The sequence below is a fragment of the Dromaius novaehollandiae genome, chromosome 28 (genome assembly GCF_036370855.1).
Source record: "Dromaius novaehollandiae isolate bDroNov1 chromosome 28, bDroNov1.hap1, whole genome shotgun sequence".
Lineage (NCBI taxonomy): Eukaryota > Metazoa > Chordata > Aves > Casuariiformes > Dromaiidae > Dromaius > Dromaius novaehollandiae.
Genome location: NC_088125.1, coordinates 3,261,251 through 3,287,821, shown reverse-complemented (window position 1 = coordinate 3,287,821; position 26,571 = coordinate 3,261,251). Strand labels below are relative to the sequence as shown.

Genomic DNA, 26,571 nt, shown 5'->3' with positions numbered 1-26,571 from the left:
CCCCGCCCCCCCCGGCGCTCTCCGCCAATGGCAGCGCCGCGCCTCCTCCCCGCCTCCCGCCCTCCCCCGCCGCCAATCGCGGCGCCCCCTGCGGCGAGGGCGGGGCGCGACGGCGGGCGGGCGCGGCGCGGCGACGTCACGAGCCCGCCCGCCTCGCGGCCAATGGGGAGGGCGCGTTAGCCGCGGCACCGCCGCCGAGGGCCGCGCGGGGCGTTGTGGGCACCGCGGTCCGCGCGGGCCCGCCAATGGCGGCGGCCGCGGGGCATTGTGGGGGCGGGGGGGAGGGAAGGGGAGGGGCCAGCCCGCGCGACTTCCCGGCAGGCACCGCGCGGCGCGCGGGGGGTTGTGGGTAGCGCAGGCGGGGGCGGGCGGGGCCGCCTTTCCCAGGGTTCCCCGCGGCGGGGCGGGGCGGGGCGGGGCCTTCCCGGCGTGCCCCGCGGCGGGGGGGGGAGAGGGGCGGCTCCCGGCGTGCCCCGCGGCGGGCGGGGCCGCGTTCCCGGCGTGCCCCGCGGCGCGGCGCGGCGCGGCGGGCGCCCCCTGGCGGCGCGGGCGGCGCGGTGGCGGCGGGACGGAGCGCGGCGGGGATGAGCGAGGAGGGGGCGGGCGGCGGGGCCAGGCGGAGCGGCGGCTTCCCCAGGTACCGGCCCCCCCCAGCCCCCCCCGGCCGCGGCTCCCCCCGGCCCCGCCGCCGCCCCCCGCCCCCTCCCGCCCCCGGGTCCCCCCCGCGCTCCCGCCGGGCCTGGGCCCCGCTCCCGGCCCCGGGGCCTCCCCGCATGGCGCTGCCAGCCCCGGCCCCCTGTCCCCAGCCCGGTATCCCCATCCCCGTGTCCCCTGTCCCCGTGTCCCCGTCCACATGCCCATCCTGCATGGTGGTGCCAGCCCTGGCCCTGGCCCCATCCCGGTGTCCCCATCCCGGTGTCTCTTGTCCCTATCCCGATGTCCCCATCCCCATGTCCCCATCTCCACGTCCCCTGTCCCCATCCCATGTCCCCTGTCCCCATCCCCACATCCCCATGCCCTGTGTCCCCATCCCGGTGTCCCCTGTCCCCATCCCCGTGTCCCCATCCCGGTGTCCCCTGTCCCCATCCCCACATCCCCATGCCCTGTGTCCCCATCCTGGTGTCCCCTGTCCCCATCCCCACGTCCCCCTCCCCATGCCCACCCCGCATGGCAGTGCCAGCCCTGTTCCCAAGCATGATTGTCCCCAACTGCATGTGCCTGCACCCACGGTGCCTGGTGGTGCCAGCTCCGTCCCCGTGTCCCATGTCCCGTGTCCCCATCCGTACGTCCCCGTCCACACGCCCACCCTCATGGCGGTGCTGGCCCTGTCCCTATCCCCGTGTCCCCATCCCCATGCCCACCCTGTGTGGCAGTGCCAGCCCCATCCCCATGTCCCATGTCCCGTCCCTGTGCCCATGCTGCATGCCAGCCCTGTCCCCATGTCCCCAAGCCCAGTGTCCCCTGTCCCATGTGCCAGTGCCCACGGCAGTGCCAGCCCTGTGCCCGTGTCCTCGTGTCCCCATGCCCATGCCCGAGCTGCGTGGTAGTTCCTGCCCCGTCCCCGTGTCCGGTGTCTCCGGGTCCTCTGTCCACGCTGCGTGGCAGCACCGGCCCCATGCCCATGTCCCTGTCCCCATGTCCCTGTGCCCCTGCGTCATGGCACTGCCAGCCCTGTCCCCACGTCCCCGTGACCACGTGGCCTGCCGCCGCCAGCCCTGTCCCCATGTCCCTGTGCCCACATCCCCGTGCCCCCATGGCCTGGTGCTGCCAGCGCTGTCCCCACATCCCTGTCCCCATGTCCCCGCACCCACATCCCCATGCCCCTGTGCCCGTGCCCACGGCCCCATGGCCATGTCCCCACGCCCACGTCCCCGCGCCCATGTGCCCGTGCCCCCACGTCCCTGTCCCCACGTGCCCGCACCCACGTGCCTGTACCCCTGCGGTGTGCCCCCGCAGCCCTGTCCCCACGTCCCTGCGCCCCCGCAGCCCTGTCCCCATGTCCCCGTGTCCCGCAGCCCTGTCCCCAGCCTGGAGCAGATGCTGGCCTCCAACCCCGGGAAGACGCCCATCAGCCTGCTGCAGGAGTATGGCACGCGCATAGGCAAGACCCCCGGCTACGACCTGCTCAAGGCCGAGGGCCAGGCGCACCAGCCCAACTTCACCTTCCGCGTCACCGTCGGCGACGTCAGCTGCACCGGTGCGGCCCGCCCGGGGACACTCCTGGGGACCCCGGTGCTGGGGACGCGCAGGGACACCCCCGGGGCGACCTGTTCCTTGGGGGGCACAGGGACATCCCTGGGGACCCTCATCCTTGGGCATGGGGACATCCTTGGGGACCCTCATCCTTGGGACACACGGGGACATCCCTGGGGACTCATCTTTGGGACACGCAGGGACACCCCTGGGCACCCTGTTCCTTGGGGGACACAGGGACATCCCTGGGGACCCTCATCCTTGGGACATGGGGACATCCTTGAGGACCCTCTTCCTTGGGGGACACAGGGACATTCCTTGGGGACTCTCATCCTTGGGACATGGGGACATCCTTGGGGACCCTCATTCTTGGGACACACAGGGACATCCCTGGGGACCCTGTTCCTTGGTGGGCACAGGGACATTCCTGGGGACACATAGGGACATCCCTTGGGACCCTCATCCTTGGGCCACATGGGGACATCCCTGGGGACCCTGTTCCTTGGGGGGCACAGGGACATCCCTGGGGACTCTCATCCTTGGGACACATAGGGACATCCCTTGGGACCCTCATCCTCAGGGGACACGGGGACACTCCTCAGGTTCCTGGTGCTTCGGACACACAGGGACATCCCTGGGGACTCTTATCCTTGGGACATGGGGACATCCTTGGGGACCCTCATCTTTGGGACACGCAGGGACACCCCTGAGGACCCTCTTCCTTGGGGGACACGGGGACACTTCTCAGGCCCCCAGTGCTTGGGACCCCGGGACCCCGATATCGGGGTTATGGCACAGGGACCCCCCCCCAATCACGACACCTGGCCTGTGACAGCCCTAACACCCACCTTGCCCCCGCCCAGCACCCTTGGGTCCCCCCTGTCCCCCCTCCCCTCAGGGCCTGGGGGTGCCCCCACCCCCCCCAGTGCTGGGGGGGAGCAGAGCCCTGCTCTAACCACTGATCCCCCCCCGGGGTTTCGGCGGGGGGGTGGGGGTGGGGAGGGACCCAGGCGTCCCCAACGAGGACCCAGGCATCCTGGCCGTGCCCCCCGCCCCCCCCCTCAGCCGGCGCCTCCCCCCCCAGGGCAGGGACCCAGCAAGAAGGCGGCGAAGCACAAGGCGGCCGAGGTGGCCCTGAAGCTGCTCAAGGGGGGGGACATGCTGGAGCCCGCCGCCCCCGAGGAGCCCAGGTGAGGGGGGGCCGGGGGGGCCGAGGGGGCTGGGGGGGTCAGGGTGCAGCCTGGGGTGAAGGTTGGAGGGAGCTGGGGGTGTCCGGGGGGCACTGGGCACCCAGGGGAGGGCATTTGGGTGCCCGGGGGGGCTGGAGGAGCTTGGGGTGCTCTGGGGTGCTGAGGGGGGGAATTGGGGGTGCCTGGGGGGGGCTGGAGGAGCTCGGGGTACTCTGGGGTGCTGGGGGGGGCACTGGGGGTGCCCGGGAGGGGGGCTGGAGGAGCTTGGGGTGCTCTAGGGTGCTGGGGGGGAAATTGGGGGTGCCTGGGGGGGGCTGGAGGAGCTTGGGGTGCTCTGGGGTGCTGGGGGGGGATTGGGGGTCCTCAGGACATTGGGGGTGTCCCCAGGGAACTGGGGGTGCCTGGCGGGGTTTGGGGGTGCCCGGGGGGGCCTCCCCTTCCCGGGGGGGGCGGTTTGGGGGGGCCAGCTCAGGCGTTAACGCCTGTCACCTTTTATTCCCAAGCTCTCCTTTCCCCCCAGAGCCCCCGGCTGAGCTCGGCCCCGCGGCAGCCCCCCCGGCGCCCTCCGTGCCCCCGCCTTCGCCCAGGTAACGGGGTGGGGGGCACCCGGGCGGGCGGGAGGGCAGCGTCCCCCCCCCCCCGGTGGAGCCCCCTTGCACCTCCCCGCTTCCCCGAGCCGGGGGTCCGGGCTGGATGCGGCATGAGGGGGGGGTCCAACGTGTCCCCCCCTCACGCCGTGTCCCCTGCCCCTCGCAGGGGCACCCCCCTGGAGATGAAGACGCCCGTGTCCCCCCCGCAGTCGGAGTGTAACCCCGTGGGGGCTCTGCAGGTGGGTGACACCCCAGGCCGGGGCAAGAAGGGCCCCCCCGACCCCCAGTCGGTGCCTGTTTTGGGAACAGCTGTCTCGGGGGGTGGCAGTGCCTGTTTTGGGGGGGCACCCAACCCCTTTCGGGGGTGGTGGTGGGTGTTTTGGGGGTGGCTGTCCCTGTTCCCGGGGGGGGTGGGCTGGGAGCATGGCCACCGCTGCTTGGGGGGGGCATCTGTGCCTGTTTGGGGGTGGCCGTCCCCGTTTTGGTGATAGACATCCCTCTCTGGGGATGGCTGTGCCCATTTTGGGGGTAGCTGTGCCCCTTTGGGGACAGCTCAGCTCATTTTGGGGGTGGCCATGCCCCTTTGGGGATGGCGGTGCCCCTTTGGGGACAGCTGCGCCCATTTTGGGGATGGCGGTGCCCCTCTGGGGACAACTGTGCCCATTTTGGGGGTGGCCATGCCCATTTGGGGATGGCAGTGCCCATTTTGGGGGTAGCTGTGCCCGTTTGAGGACAACTGTGCCCATTTTGGGGGTGGCTGTGCCTGTTTGGGGATGGCTGTGCCCCTTTTGGGGGTAGCTGTGCCCATTTGGGGACAACTGTGCCCATTTTGGGGATGGTGGTGCCCGTTTGGGGAGAGCTGTGCCTGTTTGGGGACGATGGTGCCCATTTTGGGGGTGGTGGTGCCCGTTTGGGGACGACGGTGCCCCTTTGGGGAAGGATGTGCCCATTTTGGGGGTGGCAGTGCCCATTCTGGCGGTAGCTGTGCCCGTTTGGGGACAACTGTGCCCATTTTGGGGGTGGCCGTGCCTGTTTGGGGGTGGCTGTGCCCATTCTGGGGGTAGCTGTGCCCGTTTGGGGGGTGGTGGTGCCCGTTTGGGGCTGGCAGTGCCCCTTTGGGGCTGGCAGTGCCCGTTTGGGGCTCGCCTCTCCCCGTTTCGGGGTGGCCCTGTCCCCAGACACCCCGCGCCTGTCCCCCAGGAGCTGGTGGTGCAGAAGGGCTGGCGCCTGCCCGAGTACACGGTGACGCAGGAGTCGGGGCCGGCCCATCGCAAGGAGTTCACCATGACGTGCCGCGTGGAGCGCTTCGTGGAGATCGGTACCGCCCGGGCCGCCGGGGGGGACGGTGCCGGTGCCGGTGCCGGTGGCCGTGCCGCCCTCACCCCCGTGTCCCCTGTCCCCCGCGCGCCCAGGCAGCGGCACCTCGAAGAAGCTGGCCAAGCGCAACGCGGCCGCCAAGATGCTGGTGCGGATCCACAACGTGCCCATGGAGCCGCGGGAGGGCAGCGAGGCCGAGGTGGAGGAGGACCAGTTCTCCATGGTACGGGGCGCCGGGACCCCCAAGGCCGGCCTGGGGGGGTCAATGGGGGACACGGGCCCCCCAAAACCAGCCTGGGGGGTTAATGGGGGACACGGGCACCCCAAAACCAGTCTGAGGGGTTAACAGGGGACATGGACACCCCAAAACCAGCCTGAGGGGGTTAATGGGTGACATGGGCACCCCAAAACCAGCCTGAGGGGTTAATGGGGAACATGGGAACCCCTAACTTGGTCCTCAGGGGGTAAATGGGGGACATGGGCACCCCCAAAACCAGCCTGAGGGGTTAACAGGGGACATGGACACCCCAAAACCAGCTTGAGGGGTTAATGGGGGACGCGGACACCCCCAAAACAGCCTGAGAGGTTAATGGGGGACATGGGCACCTCTAACTTGGTTAGTTAATGGGTGACATGGGCACCCCAAAACCAGCCTGAGGGGTTAATGAGGGACATGGGCACCCCAAAACCAGCCTGAGGAGTGAATGGGGAACATGGGTACCCCTAACTTGGCCTGCGGGCGGTTAATGGGGGACACGAGCCCCCCAAAACCAGCCTGAGGGGGTTAATGGGGAACATGGGCATCCCCAACTTGGCCCTCAGGGGGTTAATGGGTGACATGGGCACCCCGAAACCAGCCTGAGGGATTAATAGGGGACATGGGCACCCCAAAACCAGCCTGAGGGGTTAACGGGGGACAGGGACACCTTTCAGGGCTTGTGGACCCCAAAGGGTTAAAGTTGGGGACCAAACAGGGGGGTCGTAGTGCAGGGGGACCCCCGAGGGGGACCGGGGATCCCCTGGCCTTCCCTGGGTGCAGGGAACTCCCTGGATTTGGGGTCCCTGGGTGGGCGGTGCGGTCCCCACAGAGGGTCCCCGTATCTGGGGGTCCCTATGGTCCCCGTGTCCTTGGGGTGTCCCTGCATGGGGGGGTCTCTGCCATCCCTGTGTTCTCCAGGGTGGCCCTGCATGGGGGTCCCGGCTGTCCCTGTGTCCCCACACGGGGGTCCTGGAGGTCCCAGGGTGCCTGTATCACCCCGTGGGGGGTCCCAACCGTCCCTGCGTCCCCACACAGTGGTCCTGGAGGTCCCAGGGTGCCCATATCCCCCCGTGGGGGGTCCCGATCGTCCCCGCGTCCCCACACGGGGGTCCTGGAGGTCCCAGGGTGCCTGTATCACCCCGTGGGGGGTCCCGACCATTCCTGTGTCCCCACATGGGGGTCCTGGAGGTCCCAAGGTGCCCCTGTCTCCCCGTGGGGGGTCCCGATCGTCCCTGCGTCCCCACACGGGGGTCCTGGAGGTCCCCGTGCACCCGCGTGGGGGTCCGGACTGTCCCCGATCCCCCGTGTGCCCCCCCCAGGCAGGTCCCAGGCTGGAGGGGCTGCGGGGCCGGGCGCCCGGCTGCACCTGGGACTCCCTGCGCAACTCGGCGGGCGAGAAGATCGTGCAGCTGCGGAGTCACCCGCTGGCACCCCTGGGTGCCGGGGCCTGCGCCCTGCTGCAGGAGCTCTCCGAGGAGCAGAGCTTCGCCATCAGCTACCTCGACATCGGTGAGCACCCGCCGCGCCACGGGCGCCCGAGCGGGTCCCCCGCAGGGGACAGCAGGGGACCGTCCCCTGGGCACCCCACGGGCGCCGCGTCACCCTCGGGGGCACCGCGCGCGGACCCCCACCCCATAGCCCCCCCACCCCAGCCGTGGAGCCGGGATGGGACCCTCCTCCTGGGGCCCCCGCGGTCACCCCCAGCCCCACGGGTGCCCCAGCCCGGGTTTGGGGGGTGTGGCGGGTGGTTCGGGGGTGTCACAAGCGGTCTGGGGGTGACGGCTGTCCCCCCCGCCCGCCCCCCAGACGCGGTGAGCCTCAGCGGGCTGCACCAGTGCCTGGTGGAGCTGTCGACGCAGCCGGCCACGGTGTGCCACGGCGCGGCACCCTCCCGCGACGCCGCCCGCACCCAGGCTGCCCGCAACGCCCTCCAGTACCTCCGCATCATGGCGGGGGGCAAGTGAGCGCCCCCCCCCCCCGCCCCGACGGACCCCCCCGGGCCCCGACACCCGCCTGGACCCGCCTGGACGGACACCCGGAGCTGGCCGCGGACACCCCGACGGCCCCACCGATACGCAGACAGACCCAGATGGACCTCGGTATCGGGACAGACACACGGACCCACCCGTGGGTGCCTGGAGGGACACCCAGACCCAACGGACACCCAGGCAGAGCCGCTGACACCCGGACGGAGCCCCGGACCCACCCACGGACACCCAGACCCACCCATGGACACCTGGACACCCAGACGGACCCACTGACACCCAGAGCCACCCATGGACAACTGGACACCTAGACGGACCCTTAGACCTACTGATAGACACCCGGACCCCCGCCCGCTCTTGGACAGCCGGACAGACCCCCAGACCCACCCTCGGACACTGGGACCCCTGGACAGACCCACTGACACACTCGGACGGACTCGCCAACACCCAGACAGACGCATGGATCCAGCCACGGACACCCGGACCCCTGGATGGACCCCCGCGGCCGCTGGTGGACACCGAGACCAACCCACGGACACTCGGACAGACCCCCGGACTCACTGACAGACCCCCGGACGGACCCCCGCACCCACTGACAGACACCTGGACCCAGCCACGGTCACCCAGACGGACCCCTGGGCGCCTGGAGGGACTCCCAGACTCACTGACAGACCCCCGGACAGACACTCGGACCCCCAGACGGACCCCTGGACCCCCGGAGGGACCCCGGGGCCCGGGGACACCCTCCTCCCTGGGCCCCCCGGGGGCGCCGGGGCCCCGCGCGGGGGGTGGAGGGTCCCCGGGTGCCGACCAGCCCCCGGGAATAAAGCACCCGCTGGGGGGGTTTTTACACTCCCCGCGTTGGCGTCTCTTTGGGGGGGGGCTTGGAGGGCTGGAGGGTGTCGGAGGGGCAGTTATGGGGCAGGGGGGTCTCTGGGGGCAGCACCGGGGCTGTTTCCCCACCTTGGTCCCTGGGGGGGCAAAAGCAGACCGAGCGTTCGGGCTTCAGCGGCGCCGGTTTATTGGGTGACGGACGGACAGACCCACGGACGGACCCATGGACAGACGGACCCATTGGGCGACAGACGGACGGACCCACGGACGGACGGACCCACGAAGAGCTCTGCGGACAGACGGACAGACCCACGGACGGACAGACCCCCAGGCGACTCCACAGACAGACGGATGGCCCCACGGACGGCTTTGCAGACGGACAGACCCACGAAGAGCTCCACGGACGGACGGACGGACGGACGGACGGACGGACGGACGGACGGACAGCCGGCCCCAGGGCGGGCCTCAGCGGCGGCGGCCGAAGCGCTGCGGCGTCGCCATGGTCCAGAACGGGGCGGCCGGGGGGTCCCAGCTGCGGGGGCTGAGCCGGGCCGGGGCGCCCGCCCGCCCGAACCTGCCGCCGACACGGCCCCGCTGACGCCCGCGGAGGGACCCACGGACGGGGATGGGGACGGATGGGGACAAACAGACGGGGACGGGCAGGGACGGACAAGGACAGGCTGAGGGGCGCGGATGGACAGACGGGGACAGGGACAGAGGCACGGATGGGCGAGGAGGGTTAGATGGGGATGGACTGAGAGGCGCGGTCGGACAGACGGACAGGGACGGACATGGGGACGGACAGACATGGACAGACAGATGTGGATGGCCGGGACAGGCGGACATGGAGGGATGGTGACGGGCACAGGAGGACAGATGGGGACAGACAGACGACCAGGGACAGATGGGCACAGGCGGCTGGACAGAGATGGATGGGGACAGACAAGCACAGACAGACGAGGACAGACACACGGACACACACGGACAGACGGACATGGGCCGCCCGCTTGGGCCCCGGGCACTGAGGCCACCAGGTCACGCGGGTCCCTCCCGGCTCCCTGCCCACCCCGGTGCCCCCGGACGCCTGGGCCCCGAGCCCGCTCACCTCTGCGGCTGGAAGAGGAAGGCCGGGCTGCGGCCGGGACGCTGCAGGGCCCAGAGCAGGGCGCCCAGGGCGGCGGGGGGGCCCGCGGGGGCGGCGGCCTGCGGGGGGGGGGGGGGGGATCGGAGGAAGACGGGGGGTCACCGGAGCACCGGGGGGGGGGGGCGTCCTCCCCGGTGCCACCGGCCCCCCCCAAAGCCGCCCTGTCCCAACCCGCCGCCCCAATGCGGAGCCGCTGCCCGCTCGCCCCGACGGCGCGGCCCTGGCCGGGGCTCACCGGCGGCGGGGCGGGACCGGGACCGGGACCGGGGCGGGCGGCGCGCAGGGTCCCCGCCAGCAGCAGCAGCGCCGCCGCCGCCGCCAGCCGCGTCTCCATCGCCGCCGCCGCCACCCGCCGCCGCCGCCGCCTCTTATAGCGGCGCCGGGCCGCGCCGGGGCACCGGGCGGGGCGGCGGGGGGGCCCCGGGGGCGAGCGGCATATTGCGGGGATCAATCCTACCGCCGCCGCCGCTGATGGGACCCATTTAGCAGCCGCGACAGCCGCCACCGGGGCCGGGACCCGGGGTGGTGGGGGGGGTGGTGGGGGGGGGAAACCTCGCACCGGGGCCTCCCAGCGCCCCCCAACCCCAACCCCAAACCGGAGGCACCGGGACCGCGGGGCTCAGCCGATACCCGGGACCGACCCCCCCCCCCCCCCCCCCCCAACCCCGGCCGGGACCACCGGCCCCGTGCGCGCCCCCCCGGCCCCCCCCGGTGCCCCCCCCCGGGCCCGGCCGCTGCTCTCGGCCGCCCCCCGGTGGCTCCGCCGCGCTCCTGCAGCCCCGACGGGGCCCCCGCGGCTCCGCCGCCGCCGCCGGCCCCGAAGACGGGGGAATCGGCCCAAAGGGCCAGTCCCGGGCGGGGGCGACACGTGTACGGGTGTCCCCCAGGCGGGTGACAAGGGTGGCCCCCCCCCCCAGGAGGGTGACAGCCAGGGGTGTCTCCCAGGCCAGTTACAAGTGGGTGTCCCCAGCAGGTCCCCCAGGCAGGTGACAAGGGTGTCCCCTAGGTGGGTGACAGCCAGGGGTGTCCCCAGACCGGTGATAAGGGTGTTCCCCCCCCCCCCGGTAGGTGACAGCTAGGTCCATCACCCAGGCAGGTGACAAGTGTGTGTCCCCAATGGGTCACCCAGGCAGGTGACAAGGGTGCCCCCCCAGGTGGGTGACAGCCAGGGGTGTCCTCCCTCACACCTCCCCAGCCAGCTGACAGCCAGGCATGTCACCCAGGCCAGTTACAAGTGTGTGTCCCCAGCAGGTCATCCAGGCAGGTGACAAGGGTGTCCCCTAAGTGGGTGACAACCAGAGGTGTCCCCCAGGCTGGTGATAAGGGTGTTTCCCCCCCCCCCCCCCAAATTCCCCAGGCAGGTGACAAGGGTGTCCCCCAGCCGGCTGACAGCCAGATGTGTCCCCTCCCCAGGCTGGTGACAAGTGGGTGTCCCCAGCGTGTCCCCCAGACTGGTGACAACGGTGTCCCCCAGGTGGGTGACAGCCAGGCCTGTGCCCCAGGCCAGTGATAAGTGTGTTCCTCCCCTGACAGGTGACAGCCAGGGGTGTCTCCCCCCCCCCCCCGGCAGGTGACAAGGGTGTCCCCCCTCGCCCCCGACAGCCAGGGGTGTCCCCTCCCCAGGCCAGTTACAAGTGCGTGTCCCCAGTGAGCCCCCCAGGCAGGTGACAAGGGTGTCCCCTAGATGTGTGACAGCCAGGGGTGTCCCCAAGCTGGTGACAAGTGTGTCTCCCCCCCCCCAGCCAGGTGAAGCCAGGGGTGTTCCCTCCCCAGGCCGGTGACAAGTGGGTGTCCCCAGGGGGTCCCCCAGGCAGGTGACACAGGTGTCCTCCTCCGCCCCCCCCCCCAATCCCGTCCCCCAATCCGGGCCCAAGCAGGGAGGCGACAGGCAGCAGCTCCGCGTGAATCCTTTAATGTTACAGTTGCAGCATAAATAAAAGGCACCTTACATTTGGGGGGGGGGGGGGGACACCGGGGCCCCCGCGGCGCCTGCGAGGACCCGCTCGCAGCGGCACCGCCGGGGCCGGGGCCGGGCCTGGGCAGCCGCGCGGCCGCCGGGCACCTCGATATATGTCTATATAGGGCTGTATATACTCGTAGATACGTATTTCGGGGATAGCTACTACGCCCTGGGGTTAAGCGGGGTTTTGGGGGGAGGGTTTTGGGGGGGGGCCCCAAAACCCCCTCGCTGTCCCCCAAACCGGAGCCGCCGGGCGGATAAACCACCTCCGGGGAGGCCGCCGGCCCGGCGCCCTCCTCTCCCGCCCCGCGTCCGAAACCGGCCCCGGATCAGGCACTCGGAGCCCAGCGTCTCCCTCCGGCTGCGGCCGCCCGGCCGCCCCGGCTCCGGCAGGTTTCTCCCTTTTTTTTGGCTTCAAAAGCAGCTCCGCCGGGAGCTTTCGGATCCCCGGAGGGGTTTAATTGCCCAAAATTGCAAAGCGCAGTCGAGCCCGTGTTACGCCGCGAGCCGGGAATTGCTCAGGCGCCCGCGGAAAGCGGTGCCAAGCGTCGCCGTTAGCTGCATCGCGCCCGAAGGGGACGCGCCGAACCTGAAATCGCGTGAATTATAAAAAAAATGAAGGTACCGGCGAACGCGACGCTGGTTCCTGGCTTGCCGCCGCGTTTTCACGTCTCTCCCCAGCGTCCGCCCGAGGCACCGAGCGCCGCACGCAGAGGGGGGACGCGGAAACGGCGCAGGGGAAGCTAAAACTGCTCTTTCCCGAAGGAAGAAAGATGCTCGCAGGCCCACGGGAGCGTTTTCCCAGCCCGGCCTCGGCGCTCGGATAAAAATGGGATTTCTCCGCTTCTTGCAAGCGGTCGCAACGGTATTGCAGCTCCTCAGCTCGCAGCCGGCAGCGTCTCCGAGACGGAGCAGAGCCAGATCCTGCACCGCCGACACGGCCCCGCGTCCCCCGTGCGCTTCGCCCGCAGCGCAACCAAACGCCCGACGTTTTGCTTCGGCTCCTCGCCGAGGTTTCGCTTGGGGCTGTGCTGTCCCTGGAAGTCCTCCAGGCCCGGGGACGCCGGACGAGGCGCTCGGACGTGCATCCAAAGTGGCGAGTGCAACCTGAGGTGGGCGACGGCGCGGGGAGGCTCCGGAGGAGCAGAGGAAGACGAGAGCGCCGGGAGCGTCGCGGGCTTGGACCCGGTTCGGTTTAAGGGCATCGCTCCTCTCCTCCAAAACGCAAACTGCGATCGCGGACGTCGCCCCAGCCGCTCGGCGAGGAAGCGGACGCGACTCCAAGCGCCCTGCAACGTCCCGGCTGGGTTTAACCTACCCTACGAACTGGAAGCTCTGCGAATCCTTCATTTGCTCCGGCTCGGAAGCAGCAGCTGCTCCATCGCCACGAGCAGAAGACAACAGCGAGGAAGAGGCAAAAGGCCGGGCAAGTAGAAACACTGTTTTGCGCTCCCTCCCCTCGAACAGGCAACGACTCGTGATTTAAGGCCACCACTTTTAAGGTCATCGAGGTTTTGCGTACAGGAGACGATCCTTGGAAACGGAGGGGTTTGTTGGCTACAACGTGCGGTGGTTGATAGATGCCGAATCGCGGGAATTACCGCCGCCCGCGGGGCCGGCTGCCACCGCCGCGCATCTCCCAGCAGACACCGTTCAGCACCGCTCGACTGTAAGGAAGACTGACGGCAGCCCCCGCACTGCTGGAGCCGACGGTACCCTTCCGCCGGAGCAGCTACAGCGTCCCGTTCGGAGACCACCGCGTGACTATGCACAAGCGAGCGGGAGCACGCGGCCCCCCGCCCCGCTTCCCCCTCTCCCTACCGCCGCCGCGAGCGGGATTCGCTCCAAAACCGCCGCCGGCACCGGGGCCGCTCCTGCGACGAGACCGGCCTCGATCCCCGCAACCCCGAGCTGGAGGAGGACGCGCGGGCGACGGCGCGGCGTCGCGTAGCTAGAGCGGTGCGGGGAGCAGATGCCTGGAAGCAGCACGCTGTTAAAAATAAAATACATCGACAGCACGACTAAATGTCACAGCCTCCCAAGAGCTGCGTTTTTCCTTCGCCGAGAGCGCAGGGGGAGGAAGGGGGGGACCTGGGAAGAGTGAAAGCACCGCGGGGAACCACCACGCACGGAGGTTTAGTGTTGACGTGACCGGTACCTGCGGTGAAGCGTTCAAGGTGCTTTCGGAGCCGGGCTCGGCGGGGCGGCGGCTAAGGGATGGAGAAAGCGCTCGGGCTGCCGCCGTCCCGCGGGGACGGGCGACGGCGCGGCAGCGGCTCGGGGCCGGGCTCTGTCTAGGATACGCAGTGTAAGAAGCGCCATAGCTGCCCTTAACTCACTTTAAAAAAAAAAAAAAAAGGAAAAAAAAAAACCCCCATCCGCCCCCGCTCGTCAGGGGCTTCGGGTGAGTCTCTCCGGCTGCGAGCTGGCGCTCAGTTCGGGGTCACCGGCGCGGCCGCGGCATCATCTGCCCGCCGACTGCGACTGTGGGGCCATGATGACGTGCGGCTGCAGCGGCATGGCCAGTTCTGTCCTTTGGCTCGCCATCTGCGTGAGGACCGACGTGGCGACCGCCTCGGCCGCCGAGCGCACGCTGAGCCCGTTGGGGGAGGCCGTCGCCGAGCTGTGCTGGATGACGGCGGCCGGGGAGCCGGTGGGCTCCGAGCTCTCCTTCGGGCTTTCTGCTGGGCCAGAGAGGGGGAAAAAAGAGAAAGAAGACCAAAAAAAAGGGTTAGATGGAGAATGCAGGTTGCTGCCGGCGTTAACAGCGGGGCGGTGGGATGTGCGACTGTCCCTCCCTCTAAGAAGCGCAGAAATCGGCCAGGTATTTATTTAACGCTCAGCCTTTGCAGCCAAAATAGTCTGGGGATGGAGATACCCGTCGGGGAATCGCAGCTCCCCCCACCAAGCTGGGCCCCCTCTAAGGATGGGCCAGAGCAGCTGTTGGGCCAAAGCAAACTGGGAATAAAACCAGTAAGAGCTGGGACATCGGGACCCAGCAGGTCCGGCCGGCGCCGTCCCTTAGGGCATCGCCACCAGGTCTTACAGATCTCACGCCAGCAAGGCACAAACATCCCCCGAGGACGGCGGAGCCGGCGTGAGCTTTCCCGCAATAAATCTGGTTCCTCATTACGGCAAATGAACTTTCCTACGTGTTGTTTCCTGGCGTGGTGCTTGGTTCAAGGCCATTTAGCCCAGAGCCGGAGCGGCTCCTCCGGAGTCCGTGCCATCTGTTGGGCGAGCGCGCGCGGGAAGCAGGCGACAGAAACCCTCTGCAAAGGCGCTCCAGCCGCTTCTCGTCATTTTTTTAATACAAATTACCTGGTTCGCTCTTTATTGTCCTCTAGAACATTAAAATCAATTAGAGCCCATTACGACCCGCTTGCTCGCTCGATGTTTTTCGGTAACGCAAAGCGGTAGGATTGGAGGGACGGGAGGAAAACGAAGGCGGAGACCTTCCCCGGCGCTCGTTTCGAGCGACACAGATCGGTTCCCAAAACTTTGGATCCTCTCCCGCAAAGACACACGGCGCCCAGGCAGAGCCCCTAACGCGGAGGATAATTTGCGACCTATCACGCGCCGAGGCAAGCGCAATCAGACCTCTCGCTTTGGGGGTATACACTCATTATCTGCAGATGTCAGGAGGAAATTCCCTCCCGTGCACTTGCCTAGATGAATTACGGGTGAGATGCGGTCACCTTCCTTCAACAGAGCAAAACAACGGCGTGAGTTGGGCTGCCTCCTCCACGCCAAGAGGGAAAACCCCACGACACCGGGAAAATCAGAGCAGAGGTTTGCAGCCTCCCTGGGCACAGGCAAATGTCCTTCTGGGCTCATTTAATGCTGCACCCCTTCTCCGAGCTGCTTTTACCTTCCCTCGCGAAACCTTGGCTTGGCCTTCGCTAACACACTGAAAGATGCGGCTAGCGCAGCAGATCTGAAAACCGACTTGGCGGGGAGAGAGAAGGTCGAGCAGAGCAATATAACAGTTTGGCATCCCAAAAAGGAGATTTACAAGGTATTGCAAATAAAACAGCCCGACTGTACATGAGGCAGCTGTAATTCCATCGAGGGAATCTGGCATTTTTGTTTAAGGACCTGCTTAGTCACAAATCTCCATAATAAAAAAGGCAGCCAGGGAGGAGGGGGCACGGGGAGGGAGGTGTGAATTTCCTTTTTACTATTCAGATGTGTGATGAATTCCTATTATTGGAGCAGACAGACTGCGAGGAATAATAATAGGAACTGTAAACTTGGGAAGTTAACAGGGAAAATCATGTCGCCTCTCCGCGTTGTACACGGAGAGAACACCTGTCTGCAAGGGCTGGGGGACGGCGAGGACTTTCACGACCACATTACTCAAGCCATGAGTCACTGTAATGAGTGAAAATAAACTGGCTACGCCGGGCCCCGGCACAGCAGGTATTTGTGCTTCGCCGTACGGCAGCGGAGCGCTTCAGAGACCCGGGAGGAGGTGGGAATCGGGAGCCCGTCGGGAAGGACAGGATCCGCTTTCTCCGCGTTTGATCTTCCCCCCTTCCTCTCCTTATTTCCGTCCATCCCTGTCCCGCGTCCCGTTAATCCGGGCGACGCTAGGGGACTCCACCGCTCTCCGACGGGCTCCGTGCTGCCACCGCAACTGCTGTTGCAGAGGTGACAGAAGAGGCAGGAAGAACGCGGCCATAATGTTTAGCTCCCGGGCTGATTATAATGAAATAGGCAGCGTTAAAAAAAAAAGGAAGGAAAAAAGAAAGACAAGAAGATAAAAAGAGGTCTCCTTGCTTCCAAACCCGAGCCAGTTTGATGTGAAGTGCAGAGAACGCGATACAGAGCCCCATGATGTCATTTATAGAGCCTGGCCTTCTCCGCCTCTGGCTTCGCTTTCGGAGCAGCGATAGTTTCTAACTTCAAAGGGAATATCGAGCGCTTGGCAGGCGGCCCGCGAGCGGGCGGAGGGACGCTGGCCCGCGCTCCGGGGAGAAGCAGAGATACGGATCTCTGTCAAATATTCCACGCTACAGAGACGCTACGGGAGAGGCGCTGCCTCCGTCCCTCACCGCTTTCACATCCTAGCTGCCCTCGCTACCTGATCGCAAGACCTCGTGAGCCAGGGAAAAGCTGCAGCTAACTCCCTAGCAGGTCCACGCTGGGTGGCCCTCCTCAACAGGGACACTTTGGAGGCCGTGGTGGCAGAAGACACAGGACCAAGGTGTCTCCTGTCCTTCAAGGTGAAGCAGTGGGAGGGTGACGGAGCAGAGGCTACGATGGAGGCCAGCTTCCCCTGTGTCTCCCGCAGGTTTCATCTGCTTCGACTTATCTGGGAGGGTAGCGAGGCTGAGCGAAAGTAGCCACTCACCGAGATAGCCCTGTGTTTTCTTCTGTAGTGCAGTGACGGGACAGTCCTTGTGAGCCAGGAGGAGCTGCTTGAGCTGAGCAACCTCGTTCCTCAGTAGCGTAACTTCATTCTGCGATTGGAAAACAAACACACACGCGTGGATCACCCAGGCGTTCGACAGCAGCCTCCAGCAGAATGCTAATTTATGTGCCCTGCAAATTTACTAAGCTGAAATATTGCTGGCCCAAGTACACTTAAAACACGAAGTTTCTGGGTTTGGGGAATTTAGTGGGCAAGACAGAGTGCAGAATTTCCCCCCAGCAGCCCCCACCACGGCCTGGGAAGCCCCTCGCCGTGCTGGTCACCTCGTCTCGGACAGAGGTGTGCCTGAGCCCTGCTGCCAGCGCCAGCAGCTCGAGTCGGACGCTCCAGGACACTGCTGGCTCTGGCGGAAAACTAAACAAAGCGAGAAGCTCCGTGAGCGCAGGATGCCTCCGTGCCAGCGCGTGCCGCAGTCTCGCCACAAGCAGCAGTGCAGACTGCAACTAGACCAGCCCACGCCAGGCAGCGTGGAGGATCGGAGCTCTCCCAAGCCTTCGGCACCTCCGTGAACGTTTCAGATTTAAGCAGAGGATGCCTTGACTTCCAGGTTTAACGTCCCCTGTTTTACAGGTGAGGAACTGCGGCACAGAGAGGAAAATGACTCGCTCAGAGCCACAGAGGAGCTCCGTAGCTCGGTACTCCAGCTACTGCCCCAACCACTGGGCCATCCTCTCTCCCACCAAGGCAACCAGCAGTGACCTGTTACCCAGCCAGTTACATATTCCCTCTCCTTTTTTACTCCAAGACCAAAATGTCTGAGTCTCTAAAGCTTTTTGCCTGAATCTCCAAAGCTTTTCAGGTTAACGTTCTGCCGTGAAACCAGTTCCACTCCCCCGAAAACTTCGTGCAGCTTACTATGCCTCTACCAAAATGTTTGGAGAAACAGCTGAAAGCCAGGCAATTGTATTTCAAAACTGCCCGAGGAAACAGTTTCTATAATTATCTTGGGAAGAGAATAAAAATACCATGATCAGTGCTATTGAAAAAAATCCCACTGCATGAGTCACTGGCAACCAACGGAAGAAAAAGCCCAGAACGGACACAAGTTCAGTCTTTACAGACCCTTCAATCCTCAGCCAACACTGAGAGCCTTAACAAGGGTCTGCACTGGAGTGAAATTACGTTCGGATGTCTGTATCCTTAGACATGCCGTACTGCTGCTAGGAGTATGGAGGATGCTGCCAAAAAGCCAGGAAGCCCCCCTTCTCTGGAAAAATCTGCAGGGCTATGGGCCACGGCTGCGGGCCGCAGCTGCAGAGCCTCCCCGCTCGCCCTGTGCCAGGTCCTGGGGTTGTTTCTGGTGACCCTGTGCCAGCAGAGCTCTCCCCGACTTCGGGGAGCTTTCCGCTCTGCAAATCCAGCTGCTCCCTGGGGCCTCCAGGCTCTGCTCCCGGCACTCGTGCTGCTCCATGCGCTACGGTGCTGCTTCCCCCAGGCCCTGCTCGAGGCAGGGCTTAGGCCTATCCCGAGCAACACGATGGAAACCAGGGAGCGAAACCTGGACACACAGGCAGCAATCCTGCTCCAGGGAGCAATACCCAAGCGCACGTCACCTTTGCAGCGCACGGATGTTCCCTCTGGAGCGGCGGTCCTAGCGCAGCCAGGCCGGCAAACGGCTGTGCTCAGCCTCCACGGTTACATACTCACGCTCAGCTGGATGTTTTGGGTCGTGAGCTCCTCGGCTTTCTTCTCCAGGGAAGACACCCAGAGCTTGCGTTTCTGACGGCATCGGGAGGCCGCGGCCCGGTTCCGCTCCAGGAACCGCTGCCGGCGCTCGTCGGGGTCTTCGTCGACTGTGCGTCTCCGCCGCCCGCCGGTGCTGGGTGTGGGCTGGGCAGGGGAAACCTGCAGATCGGGAAAGAGAGGTAGGGGAGGTGTGAATCCACGGGAACTCGCTCCCCTCACAGCTTTCCTTTTAATTTCGCTTAAGAGGTTTGGCATGAGCTTATTTTACTTCGCACCGCAATGACCTAGGAGGTTCCCGCACCACCGGTCGCCCCGCGTCAGCTGACGGAGGGCAACTTCCCGGTCCTGCTCCGACACACGCAACCACGCACAGCCGCATCGGCCACAGCCAAAGCGAACCCGGCCTCCGTTCGGGTTCAGCGACTCACTCGCGGCGCCCAAACTGCCGCTTTTGAGAGGCCAATTTGCTTTAAAAATTAATTTGGGTTAAATTTTCCCTCGAACGTCTTCAGCTAAACAAGCTCGTGGAGGCGACTGATGCAGAGGGTTTCATAACCCCGCACATCGCCCGGTTTTATTTCGGGAGAACAAAGGAAAAGCCAGCGAGGGCAAATGGTCCTGCAGACGCGGCCTCGCCGGCGCTTCTGCGAGGGCTCTGTAATTACACTGCCACAACCGGGGAGTGCAGTTACACGCCGGTACTTGCTGTCAGGCAGCATATGGATATTAAACTTTTGGAAGCCTCGCTAACTGACGGAGCAGGTGGCGATGCTGATGGAAGGCTGGCATTTGGTGAGCTGGCAGGAACCGGCGGAGCTGATTGCCTAAGAGGGGAGCGTTTAACCCCAGTAATTGAGCAGGGAGAAGAGAGCAAAATATTCTTTCTAAACTCCAGACTTTGTCAAGCAAATGAACATGCTGCTGAAGTTTTCTGCCTGGTGTGGTTTGGGAGCGCTAGTGCTGAAACTGCACCGAAAAAACAAGGTTTTTAACCCCCTCTGCAAACCAGGAGGGTGCAAGGTTTTCCTCCTCCTTCCCCGAGGCCCAGACCCGCCCGGCATCCCCAGCCCAACCTCGCGGGCTCAGCGGCAGCAGACCTGTGGCTGAGCTGGGGAAGGGGCGTCAGGGTGCTGGACAAGTATCTGACTCTGCTCCGGACGTGCCGTCACCATCGTGCTGGCTGAGCCCACCACCAGGTTGCTGCCATTCAGCGAGGAAGACGTCTGATGCGTCAAGCTGGCCTTCAGCCTCTGCCAGAGGAGAAAAGAGGACATCAGTGGACCTGTTCTCTGTGTTGCTAAGGCTTTAAGCAGCAATTCCGTCATCCAAGGAGCCAGGCCCCTGGGCAATGTGCTCTTCAGGGATGCGGCTGATTCAAACCCAGCCGAAAGCCATCGCCATCTGGCCTACCCAAAGGCAGCCAGTGGCTTCCAACTCAAGCCCGAGCGGACAGGTGTCTGCATCCCAAAATTGCTACAGCAACTGGCACCGATCCGCTTCCCAGCTGGCAGGCTCCGCGGAAAGAGCGGGGACTGAACAGGCTTTGGAGCTTGGACTGCCCTTGAGCACCTGGGGAGAGGTCTTTCCGGGATGGAGAAGGGCAGATACGGGATCGAGAGCACGTCTGGGCAGCCGCACGCAGGACCATGGGACAGGACGGCTCTGTCTCATGCCTCAAATGGAGTTTAAGATCTCTCATCCCCAGCTCTAATCTGCCCGTGAATCCCGCAGACGCCTGACGGGGCTGCGATGGGAGCAGTGACTACACAGGTCACTGCAACGGCGAGCAGCACCACTCCAAGAGACGGTCTGCAAGCACCTCCACCTTGTCTCAGGCAAAAAACCATGGGGTTTCACCGCTCTTTGCCCTCAAACTTAGGTTTGCTTCCTCTCTCCGCGTGCACCACTTTGATCTGCGGAAGAGCCAACTGAGGAAAATGCTTTTGTAAATCTTTAGCTAAAAGAGTCTACGTGAAAACCATCACCAGGACCCTTGGACTGCAGCTCGGCGTCTCTTCTCCTGGCTCTGCCTTCCTCCCGCCCACCTCCAACCCATCTGCTACCCTGGAACCAAAAGCTCCAGCTTTGAGTGCGCCTGCTCCGCCTGCCAGGGCTGCCCATTAGCCTGATATTCCTGGTGGCATTCCTAACACCTGCTCTACGCGTGGGAAGGAGCTGCGACGGCTGCGCGGGATTTCGGAGAAGCAGCGTCTCTTTGCACAGGCCACAGGGAAAAAAAGACTCCAGACGGAGTCTTTTCCGGAGGAGCCGGCGAAGACTTTGGGACAACGCCGTGGACGTGAGACCTCCCCTCCCCACGCACGTGTTTGGACACTCACCATTTTGGCTTCTGAGTGCACTGGAAGGCCTGACGGCGAAATGGACCCGCTGCTGTTGATGGGTGGCCCAGGAATACCGGGAATGTTGGGCACCATGGACATCGGCCGAGCCAGCTACGGGGAGAAACCAACAGGCGGGTTTTGGAAGCTGAGGCGCTACTTTCGCAAGCGCTTTCCGCGAAGCGGCTCTAGAATAATTCCCCAACCAAGCCCATTTATAAATCTTGACAACCGCTCAGCATTTAACTGCTGCCATCAATTACGTCTGCCGTCACCGAAGGCCAGCAGCCACCCCTTTGGTGGCCACAGCGGCTGTTTCAGAAGATACCAACCAGTTGCTCAGGATGGGAAGAAGGGCAGCCCTAAAGACCTCCCGTTTTCTCTCCCTCCCAGAAAGCTTTTCCCACCAGCACAGGAGGAGAGGGCAGACACAAGACCTTCTCCTAGGTTCTCTGCCCAGCTCTATCGCAGAGTTGCAGCAACACCAAGGCTAAGTTACAGCATCCCCTTCCAGAAAACAGATATTTTTTCTCCCTTGCTGAGAAGGGAAAGCCAGAATTTGCTTTTGCAAGCCGCTCTGGCACAAAACGCCACAAGCGCAAGCCATACTTTAAAACAAGCAGGGTGGTATAAAGACGTTGCTGTGCCCGCTAGCTACACCGAGCTGCCCGCGTGTTTGCCTGCTTTGACGTCAGCATTCCTGCTACCTGAGGTTTTGGCCACCGCTCGCTCCAAACCCGAAAGACGTGCCCCGCAGGACAGACTGGATTCACACGGACTCGTCCGGAGGACGGACGAGCCGCCCGCCAGGCAAATCCGCTCACGAATCCTGCACCGCAGAAAATTCCCCGCGTGCGAAAGCACAAGCCGCAACGCTAATACTCGAACAGCTCTTCCGCACGCTGGAGAGGGTAGGGTGGCTTTCCTGGCCTGCAAAGGCCAACATGTTCTCTGCAAGCTCGAATGCTTTCAATTGAAGCATGCTGTTCCAAATGGAAGCAGCTAATCAGGGATCCTACAGTTCCCAGCCCTGGATCGATGGCGTGAGCCATCTGTCCAGGCAAGGCTTTGTTTTTTTCCAGACTTATTGCCCTCTAGTGTGATCGACATGTTATTACTACCTTGCCAGAGCTGGCCCCCCTCCTCCTCCTATTCCAGCCTTATCTAGCACAGAGCGGGGAGATGTATTTTAATTTTTATGAAATGGAAATGCGGCCATATATTTGGCAGGGGAAAACGCCGTCCCCTCCTCTGCCGCGCAGAGCCGCGTTGGACGTTTCTCTTACCGATATAACAGAAGGCATCTGTACGGGAGGGCCTGGGAGGACAGGCATGGTCTGTCCATTTGCAAGCTGCACGACGAGTGGAAGGGAACCTGTGGGAGACCTGGAGAAACAATTCAAATTCTCATGGATTATTTCAAGTTTATGCTCTCCCAGCAGCCCTGCGAGCGGATTATTCCAAGTTTACGCCGTCCCGGCAGCCCCGTGAGCTCAAGGGCAGAAGCGCGAGTGAACTCCGGTTAGCGAATCTGGGCAAAATCCCATCTCGGTGACGCAGACTGCCATTTCGGGCTTGGGGCACCGACGGCAGGCGTTAAGATGGGCCCTGTTATCTCCTGAGCTGGCCGAAACACCAACGCTAAAGCGCAGAGACACGACGCCTGCCTGGATTCACCGCAGGCCGGCGCAGGAGGCCGTCGCGCCGGAGTCTAATTGCGACAAATTAAAAATACCAGGCGGCTTTTTCCAGCGCGGAGTGTTTTGCAGCAGAAGGCGGCTGCCAAACACGCGCCACGGCCTCCATTTCAGATCGTTGCGAGCCCCCCTGCGCTAGCCTCCCTCCGGCTGCGACCCTCCGGACCGGGAGAGCTCTGGAAAAGCGGAGCTGATCCACTCCAGCCGAAATGGGAGGAAGGAAACCTTCCCCGCGGGTGAGGCCCCTTCTGCTGATCCTCCTCAGCTCCCGACAACGCAGCGGGAAGCCGAATGGAGGCAGAGAAGAGCTGGGAGAGGAGCAGAGCTGCCGCTCTGGGGGAACCGAGATAAAAACCTGCTGCTGCCTCCTCCGACGGGCCTGGGGAAAGGCTCGGCCGAGGCTCTGCACGCTGCGCCCCACTCTCGCGCCCTAGGAGGGATCCGTCCCCATGGGCTGCAAAGGGCGCACAAAATCGTATTAAAGGCTGCCTTACTCCAGCTCCGATTTTCTCCTTCCTCCAAGCGAGAGGGAGACGGCTCCGACGTGCTGTCCGGGTTACCGAAAGGAATACGATGCCCTTTCAAAGCCCCGGGACAACCACTTAACCCCTTCACGCCTCCAGAGAGGATTTAAAACTTTCCATCAGGAAGTCGGGATTGATGGTGCCAGAAGGTCAAAGCGAAAACACGCACGAAAATATGAACTGACAGCCCCCAAATAAATGGCCTGGTTAATGTAAGGAGTCAGCCTCAAACAAGGGTAATTAGAAAGAGGCCAGGACCACGGCAAAAACGAAGCATCCTGACACCGAAGAATAGAAGTGGGGCCAAATATACGTCTCCTGGGGGCCCGGTGTAATGTGTTTGCTGCATCCTTCAGACTCCTTCCTTTTATGTGCAGGGCTGCAGCTACCGTGCAGCGTAGCAGGCCCATAACCACCGCGCCGAGCGCTCCCGCGTCCCCGATCCAGACCGTTAAAGGGGCAAAAAGGAGCAGGTCGTCAGATCTGCCACAACAAACAGCTCCCAGGGCAGAAGCTGCCCACGAAGGAGGTCAGCAGGTTGAGGGAGAGGTTATTCAGAGGCAAGAGCTGTCTGAGCAAATCCCAAAGCCATTAAAGATCCGGAAAATTTCCTCCCGACGGCTTATTTGAGCTCTCTCCTCCGTGTCAGGCAGCAAAAGCAACTCGGAGGCCGCACTCAGGCCGCGCTCCCATCCCAGACAGCGAGTGTCTCATCAGCGCGTTGGGGGATTAGGCTTAATTTCGCCCCGGGGTGCGTTCCGCCTCGTTTCGTTACGCTACAACAATTAGTTCCTGCTTTCTGCGCTTAGGCCCCGTGCAGCTTTTGCAGACTGCGCTGCAACGAGGCCCCGGTGCCCAAGCAGCCGCAGCGGGAACCACGGCACCTCAGCCGTCCCAACAAGCACGTTAACTTATTTAGGTACCTAATTACCGCCTGGGAACCCTGATATTTGGGGAATAAAACGCTCGGCGATGTCTCCCTGTCCCGCACTTACCCCAGCTGTCTGTTGGAAGGTGGCGCCTGGGTGATGACGGAGGTCGGGGAAGGCAGCGTTGGGTGCAGCGGGTCGTACCCTAAGTGCAGCGGCAGCGAGCCGGGACGCACGATGGTCGGGGTGGGCGTAGAAATGATTACGGGCTTTGAGGTGATCTCCTAAATGCAGACAGAAGGACACACGCAGTTACTTACTAGCTTAATAATCACCTCGCTGTCTCCTCCTGATGGCTTCAAAGCAATTTAGGAAAAATCACAGTGTTTCCCCAGGGTACATAGCACGGCAAATCCACACGGATGTTTAAGGGCAGCAAACGTGTGTTTGGGGAGCTGAGGGAAGGGGAGGAACAACCTTTTCTCGTTCTTTCTAAAATAACACAGGGACGTTGTAACCTCACATCAGGCCTGGGCGCAGGAGCGGAGAGAAAGCTTTTTGCTTTCATCCGGCCCGCGGACTTACCTTCTCCTTGTTCTGGGGCGACTGCGGGTTAGAGCCAGGGCTGTCCGGAGGCGACGAGTCCACCTCGACCGGCTCTTCCTCCTTTATTTTGATGTCCGGAGTCGAAGGCAGCGACATGTCCAGGGCTCCGGCGCTCTGCGGGAAAACCAGCGACAGTGAGCTCGGACGCTTTACGAAACCGTCGGCTGTTCCCAGAGGAAGAGCCCCGGCTCTGAGCTCCTGCCAAATTACTATTATTTATTTGGACTCGAGCAGCATCTGGGAGCCCGAGGCAGAGAGCAGCGCCTGGCCATGCCGGCGCCAGCCAAAGAGACGAAGGCCGAGCAGAGACGGTCTCTGCCCCACGCGGCACCATTTTGTGGTTTCTCCGAAACACGCACAATTCTTTGCATCGGCTTTTTTTTTCGGAGAAGGGCTCTGCTAAGGGGAGCAGGTCGCCAAGCCAAGGGCCTGAGCCTTGCAGAAGGCGCCTCTGCTTGTAGAAGAGCTGTAAAGCATCGTATAAATCAGCCCCAATTATTTTATTACCCGCTTATCAAAAGAAAACAAAGAGCCAGGGAAGTTATTAAACAGCTACGAGCGCCCCGTTAAAAGCAAACCCGACCATATGCCCGGACCTGGCGAGCTGCCACCAGCCGGGGCTCCCGCGGTGCTGCCTGCCCCAGTTTCACCAGTTAGTGACCTGCTGGTCGGGCGGGCCGGGGGATGCAAGGGGCCGAGCCGGCGGCAAGGCTCGAGCAGAGGCCACGGCGTTGCCCGTGGGAGCCGAGGACCCGCGCGAAGGGCTGGGGAGCCCGTGGGTCCCCCGTCCCGGGCGGTGACGGCAGGACGGTGACGGCACGGTGGGGGATCGGCTCGGCAGCCACCTCCGTCCTCGGCAGAGCCGGGCGAGCAGACGGCAAGAGGACGGAGTCCGCGAGGGAGAAGCGAGGCATCGAGCGGCGCCGGTAGCAACCCTTTACCTGCCCTCCGAAGCGGAGCCGCCGCGCTGGGAATCGCAAAGGAGAAGGGATTAACGATCAGGAAAGTTTCCAGCCCCCAGGGAAGCCCCTGCCGTGCCCGTGGTTTTAATTAACGCGCCGGTGCCCAGACCACCCTTGCGAGCGGAGGGGAAAACGCAACGGCAGCGGCTGGGCCGACGTTCAGAGTGTCTCGGCCACGATCGCGCCGGGCAGCGCGGGCCGGGTCTGCGAGCGCGTGCCGAGACTCCCTAGGAGGGACGACGCTTCCCGACGCCGAAACCAGCCCCGAGCCGCCGCGTTCGCTTGGCTGACGGCGGAAATATTTCGACTAAAGCAGCAGGGGGAAAAAAAGCCGAGCGTCCAACAGCCTGAAGGCTCTCAGCGCGGCGCAGGATACGGGTGGTCTCGCATATAAAAACGACTGGCTAGACTGTGGGCTGCTCAACCATTTCGAGGGGAAACCGCAAACTCAAAGCTACCTCCGCGCAGGGTCTGGGCTGCCGGAGAACAAAAGGCAGCGAGCGGAGAGCGTGAAACGCCAGCCGGCCCCGGCGCGGCCCCGCGGCATAGCAATGAGCGCCGGCGATTTATGCTTTAAAGAGCCCCGTGATTAGGGGAGCGGGCGAAAGGCAGGTTTCGGTTTTAATCCCGAATTCCTCCGTCCCCCATCTCGGCGAAGATTTACGCGGCTCTGCCGCTGCGGTTTATTTCCGAGCAGCGCCGCTGACTGCGAGCGTATGTACGGACATATATCAATTTAGTAAATGTATGTGCCAGGCTGAGAGCCCGACGCGCATCTGCTGCTCCGCGGATCCTGCGAGCGGGGCGGGACGGGGAGTGGGGGGGGGAACGTCCTTAATTAGCTGCTATCTGACGAGATCCCGTCGTCCTTCAGACCCGAGGCCGGCAGGGGCAGTCCGGATCGATGCCGCCCGCATCCCAGGCAGCTCTTTGTTAGGAAAAGCCTCACCCCTCCCCGCGGCCCCCTCCGCATTTGCAT

General features: G+C 64.1%; 2 protein-coding genes across 3 annotated transcripts in view; one reads left to right on the top strand and one right to left on the bottom strand.

Moving 5' to 3' along the window:
* The first annotated feature begins 450 nt into the window (after positions 1–450).
* Positions 451–8,386, top strand: TARBP2 (TARBP2 subunit of RISC loading complex). The gene is made up of 9 exons (XM_064498405.1): positions 451–637; positions 2,016–2,197; positions 3,278–3,383; positions 3,887–3,970; positions 4,140–4,212; positions 5,174–5,291; positions 5,386–5,513; positions 6,869–7,058; positions 7,356–8,386. Exons 1-9 carry the CDS (start codon positions 585–587, stop codon positions 7,511–7,513), a joined length of 1,092 nt encoding a protein of 363 aa, XP_064354475.1. The 5' UTR covers positions 451–584; the 3' UTR covers positions 7,514–8,386.
* Positions 8,387–11,408: 3,022 nt separating this feature from the next.
* LOC112992718 (cyclic AMP-dependent transcription factor ATF-7) overlaps positions 11,409–26,571 on the bottom strand; it is a 54,468-nt gene continuing 39,305 nt past the window's right edge. The window contains exons 5-12 of one of the 2 annotated variants that reach the window (XM_064498377.1): positions 24,610–24,744; positions 24,151–24,308; positions 22,221–22,320; positions 20,935–21,048; positions 19,693–19,845; positions 18,557–18,754; positions 16,829–16,937; positions 11,409–14,156 (exon numbers count right to left, since the gene is read on the bottom strand). In XM_064498377.1, coding sequence (XP_064354447.1) covers positions 13,936–14,156; positions 16,829–16,937; positions 18,557–18,754; positions 19,693–19,845; positions 20,935–21,048; positions 22,221–22,320; positions 24,151–24,308; positions 24,610–24,744 — 1,188 coding nt within the window. In that variant the 3' untranslated portion in view covers positions 11,409–13,935. The remainder of the gene's footprint in view (positions 14,157–16,828; positions 16,938–18,556; positions 18,755–19,692; positions 19,846–20,934; positions 21,049–22,220; positions 22,321–24,150; positions 24,309–24,609; positions 24,745–26,571) is intronic. The other variant, XM_064498378.1, reaches the window with a different exon arrangement.

What these genes read in the sequence shown, in the direction of transcription:
- TARBP2 (XM_064498405.1), top strand. Translation starts at nt 585, where the DNA reads ATGAGCGAGGAGGGGGCGGGCGGCGGGGCCAGGCGGAGCGGCGGCTTC. An exon ending in AGGAGGACCAGTTCTCCATG is followed by an intron (nt 5,514 to 6,868) that starts GTACGGGGCGCC and finishes TGCCCCCCCCAG; the next exon opens with GCAGGTCCCAGGCTGGAGGG. An exon ending in CATCAGCTACCTCGACATCG is followed by an intron (nt 7,059 to 7,355) that starts GTGAGCACCCGC and finishes CCCGCCCCCCAG; the next exon opens with ACGCGGTGAGCCTCAGCGGG.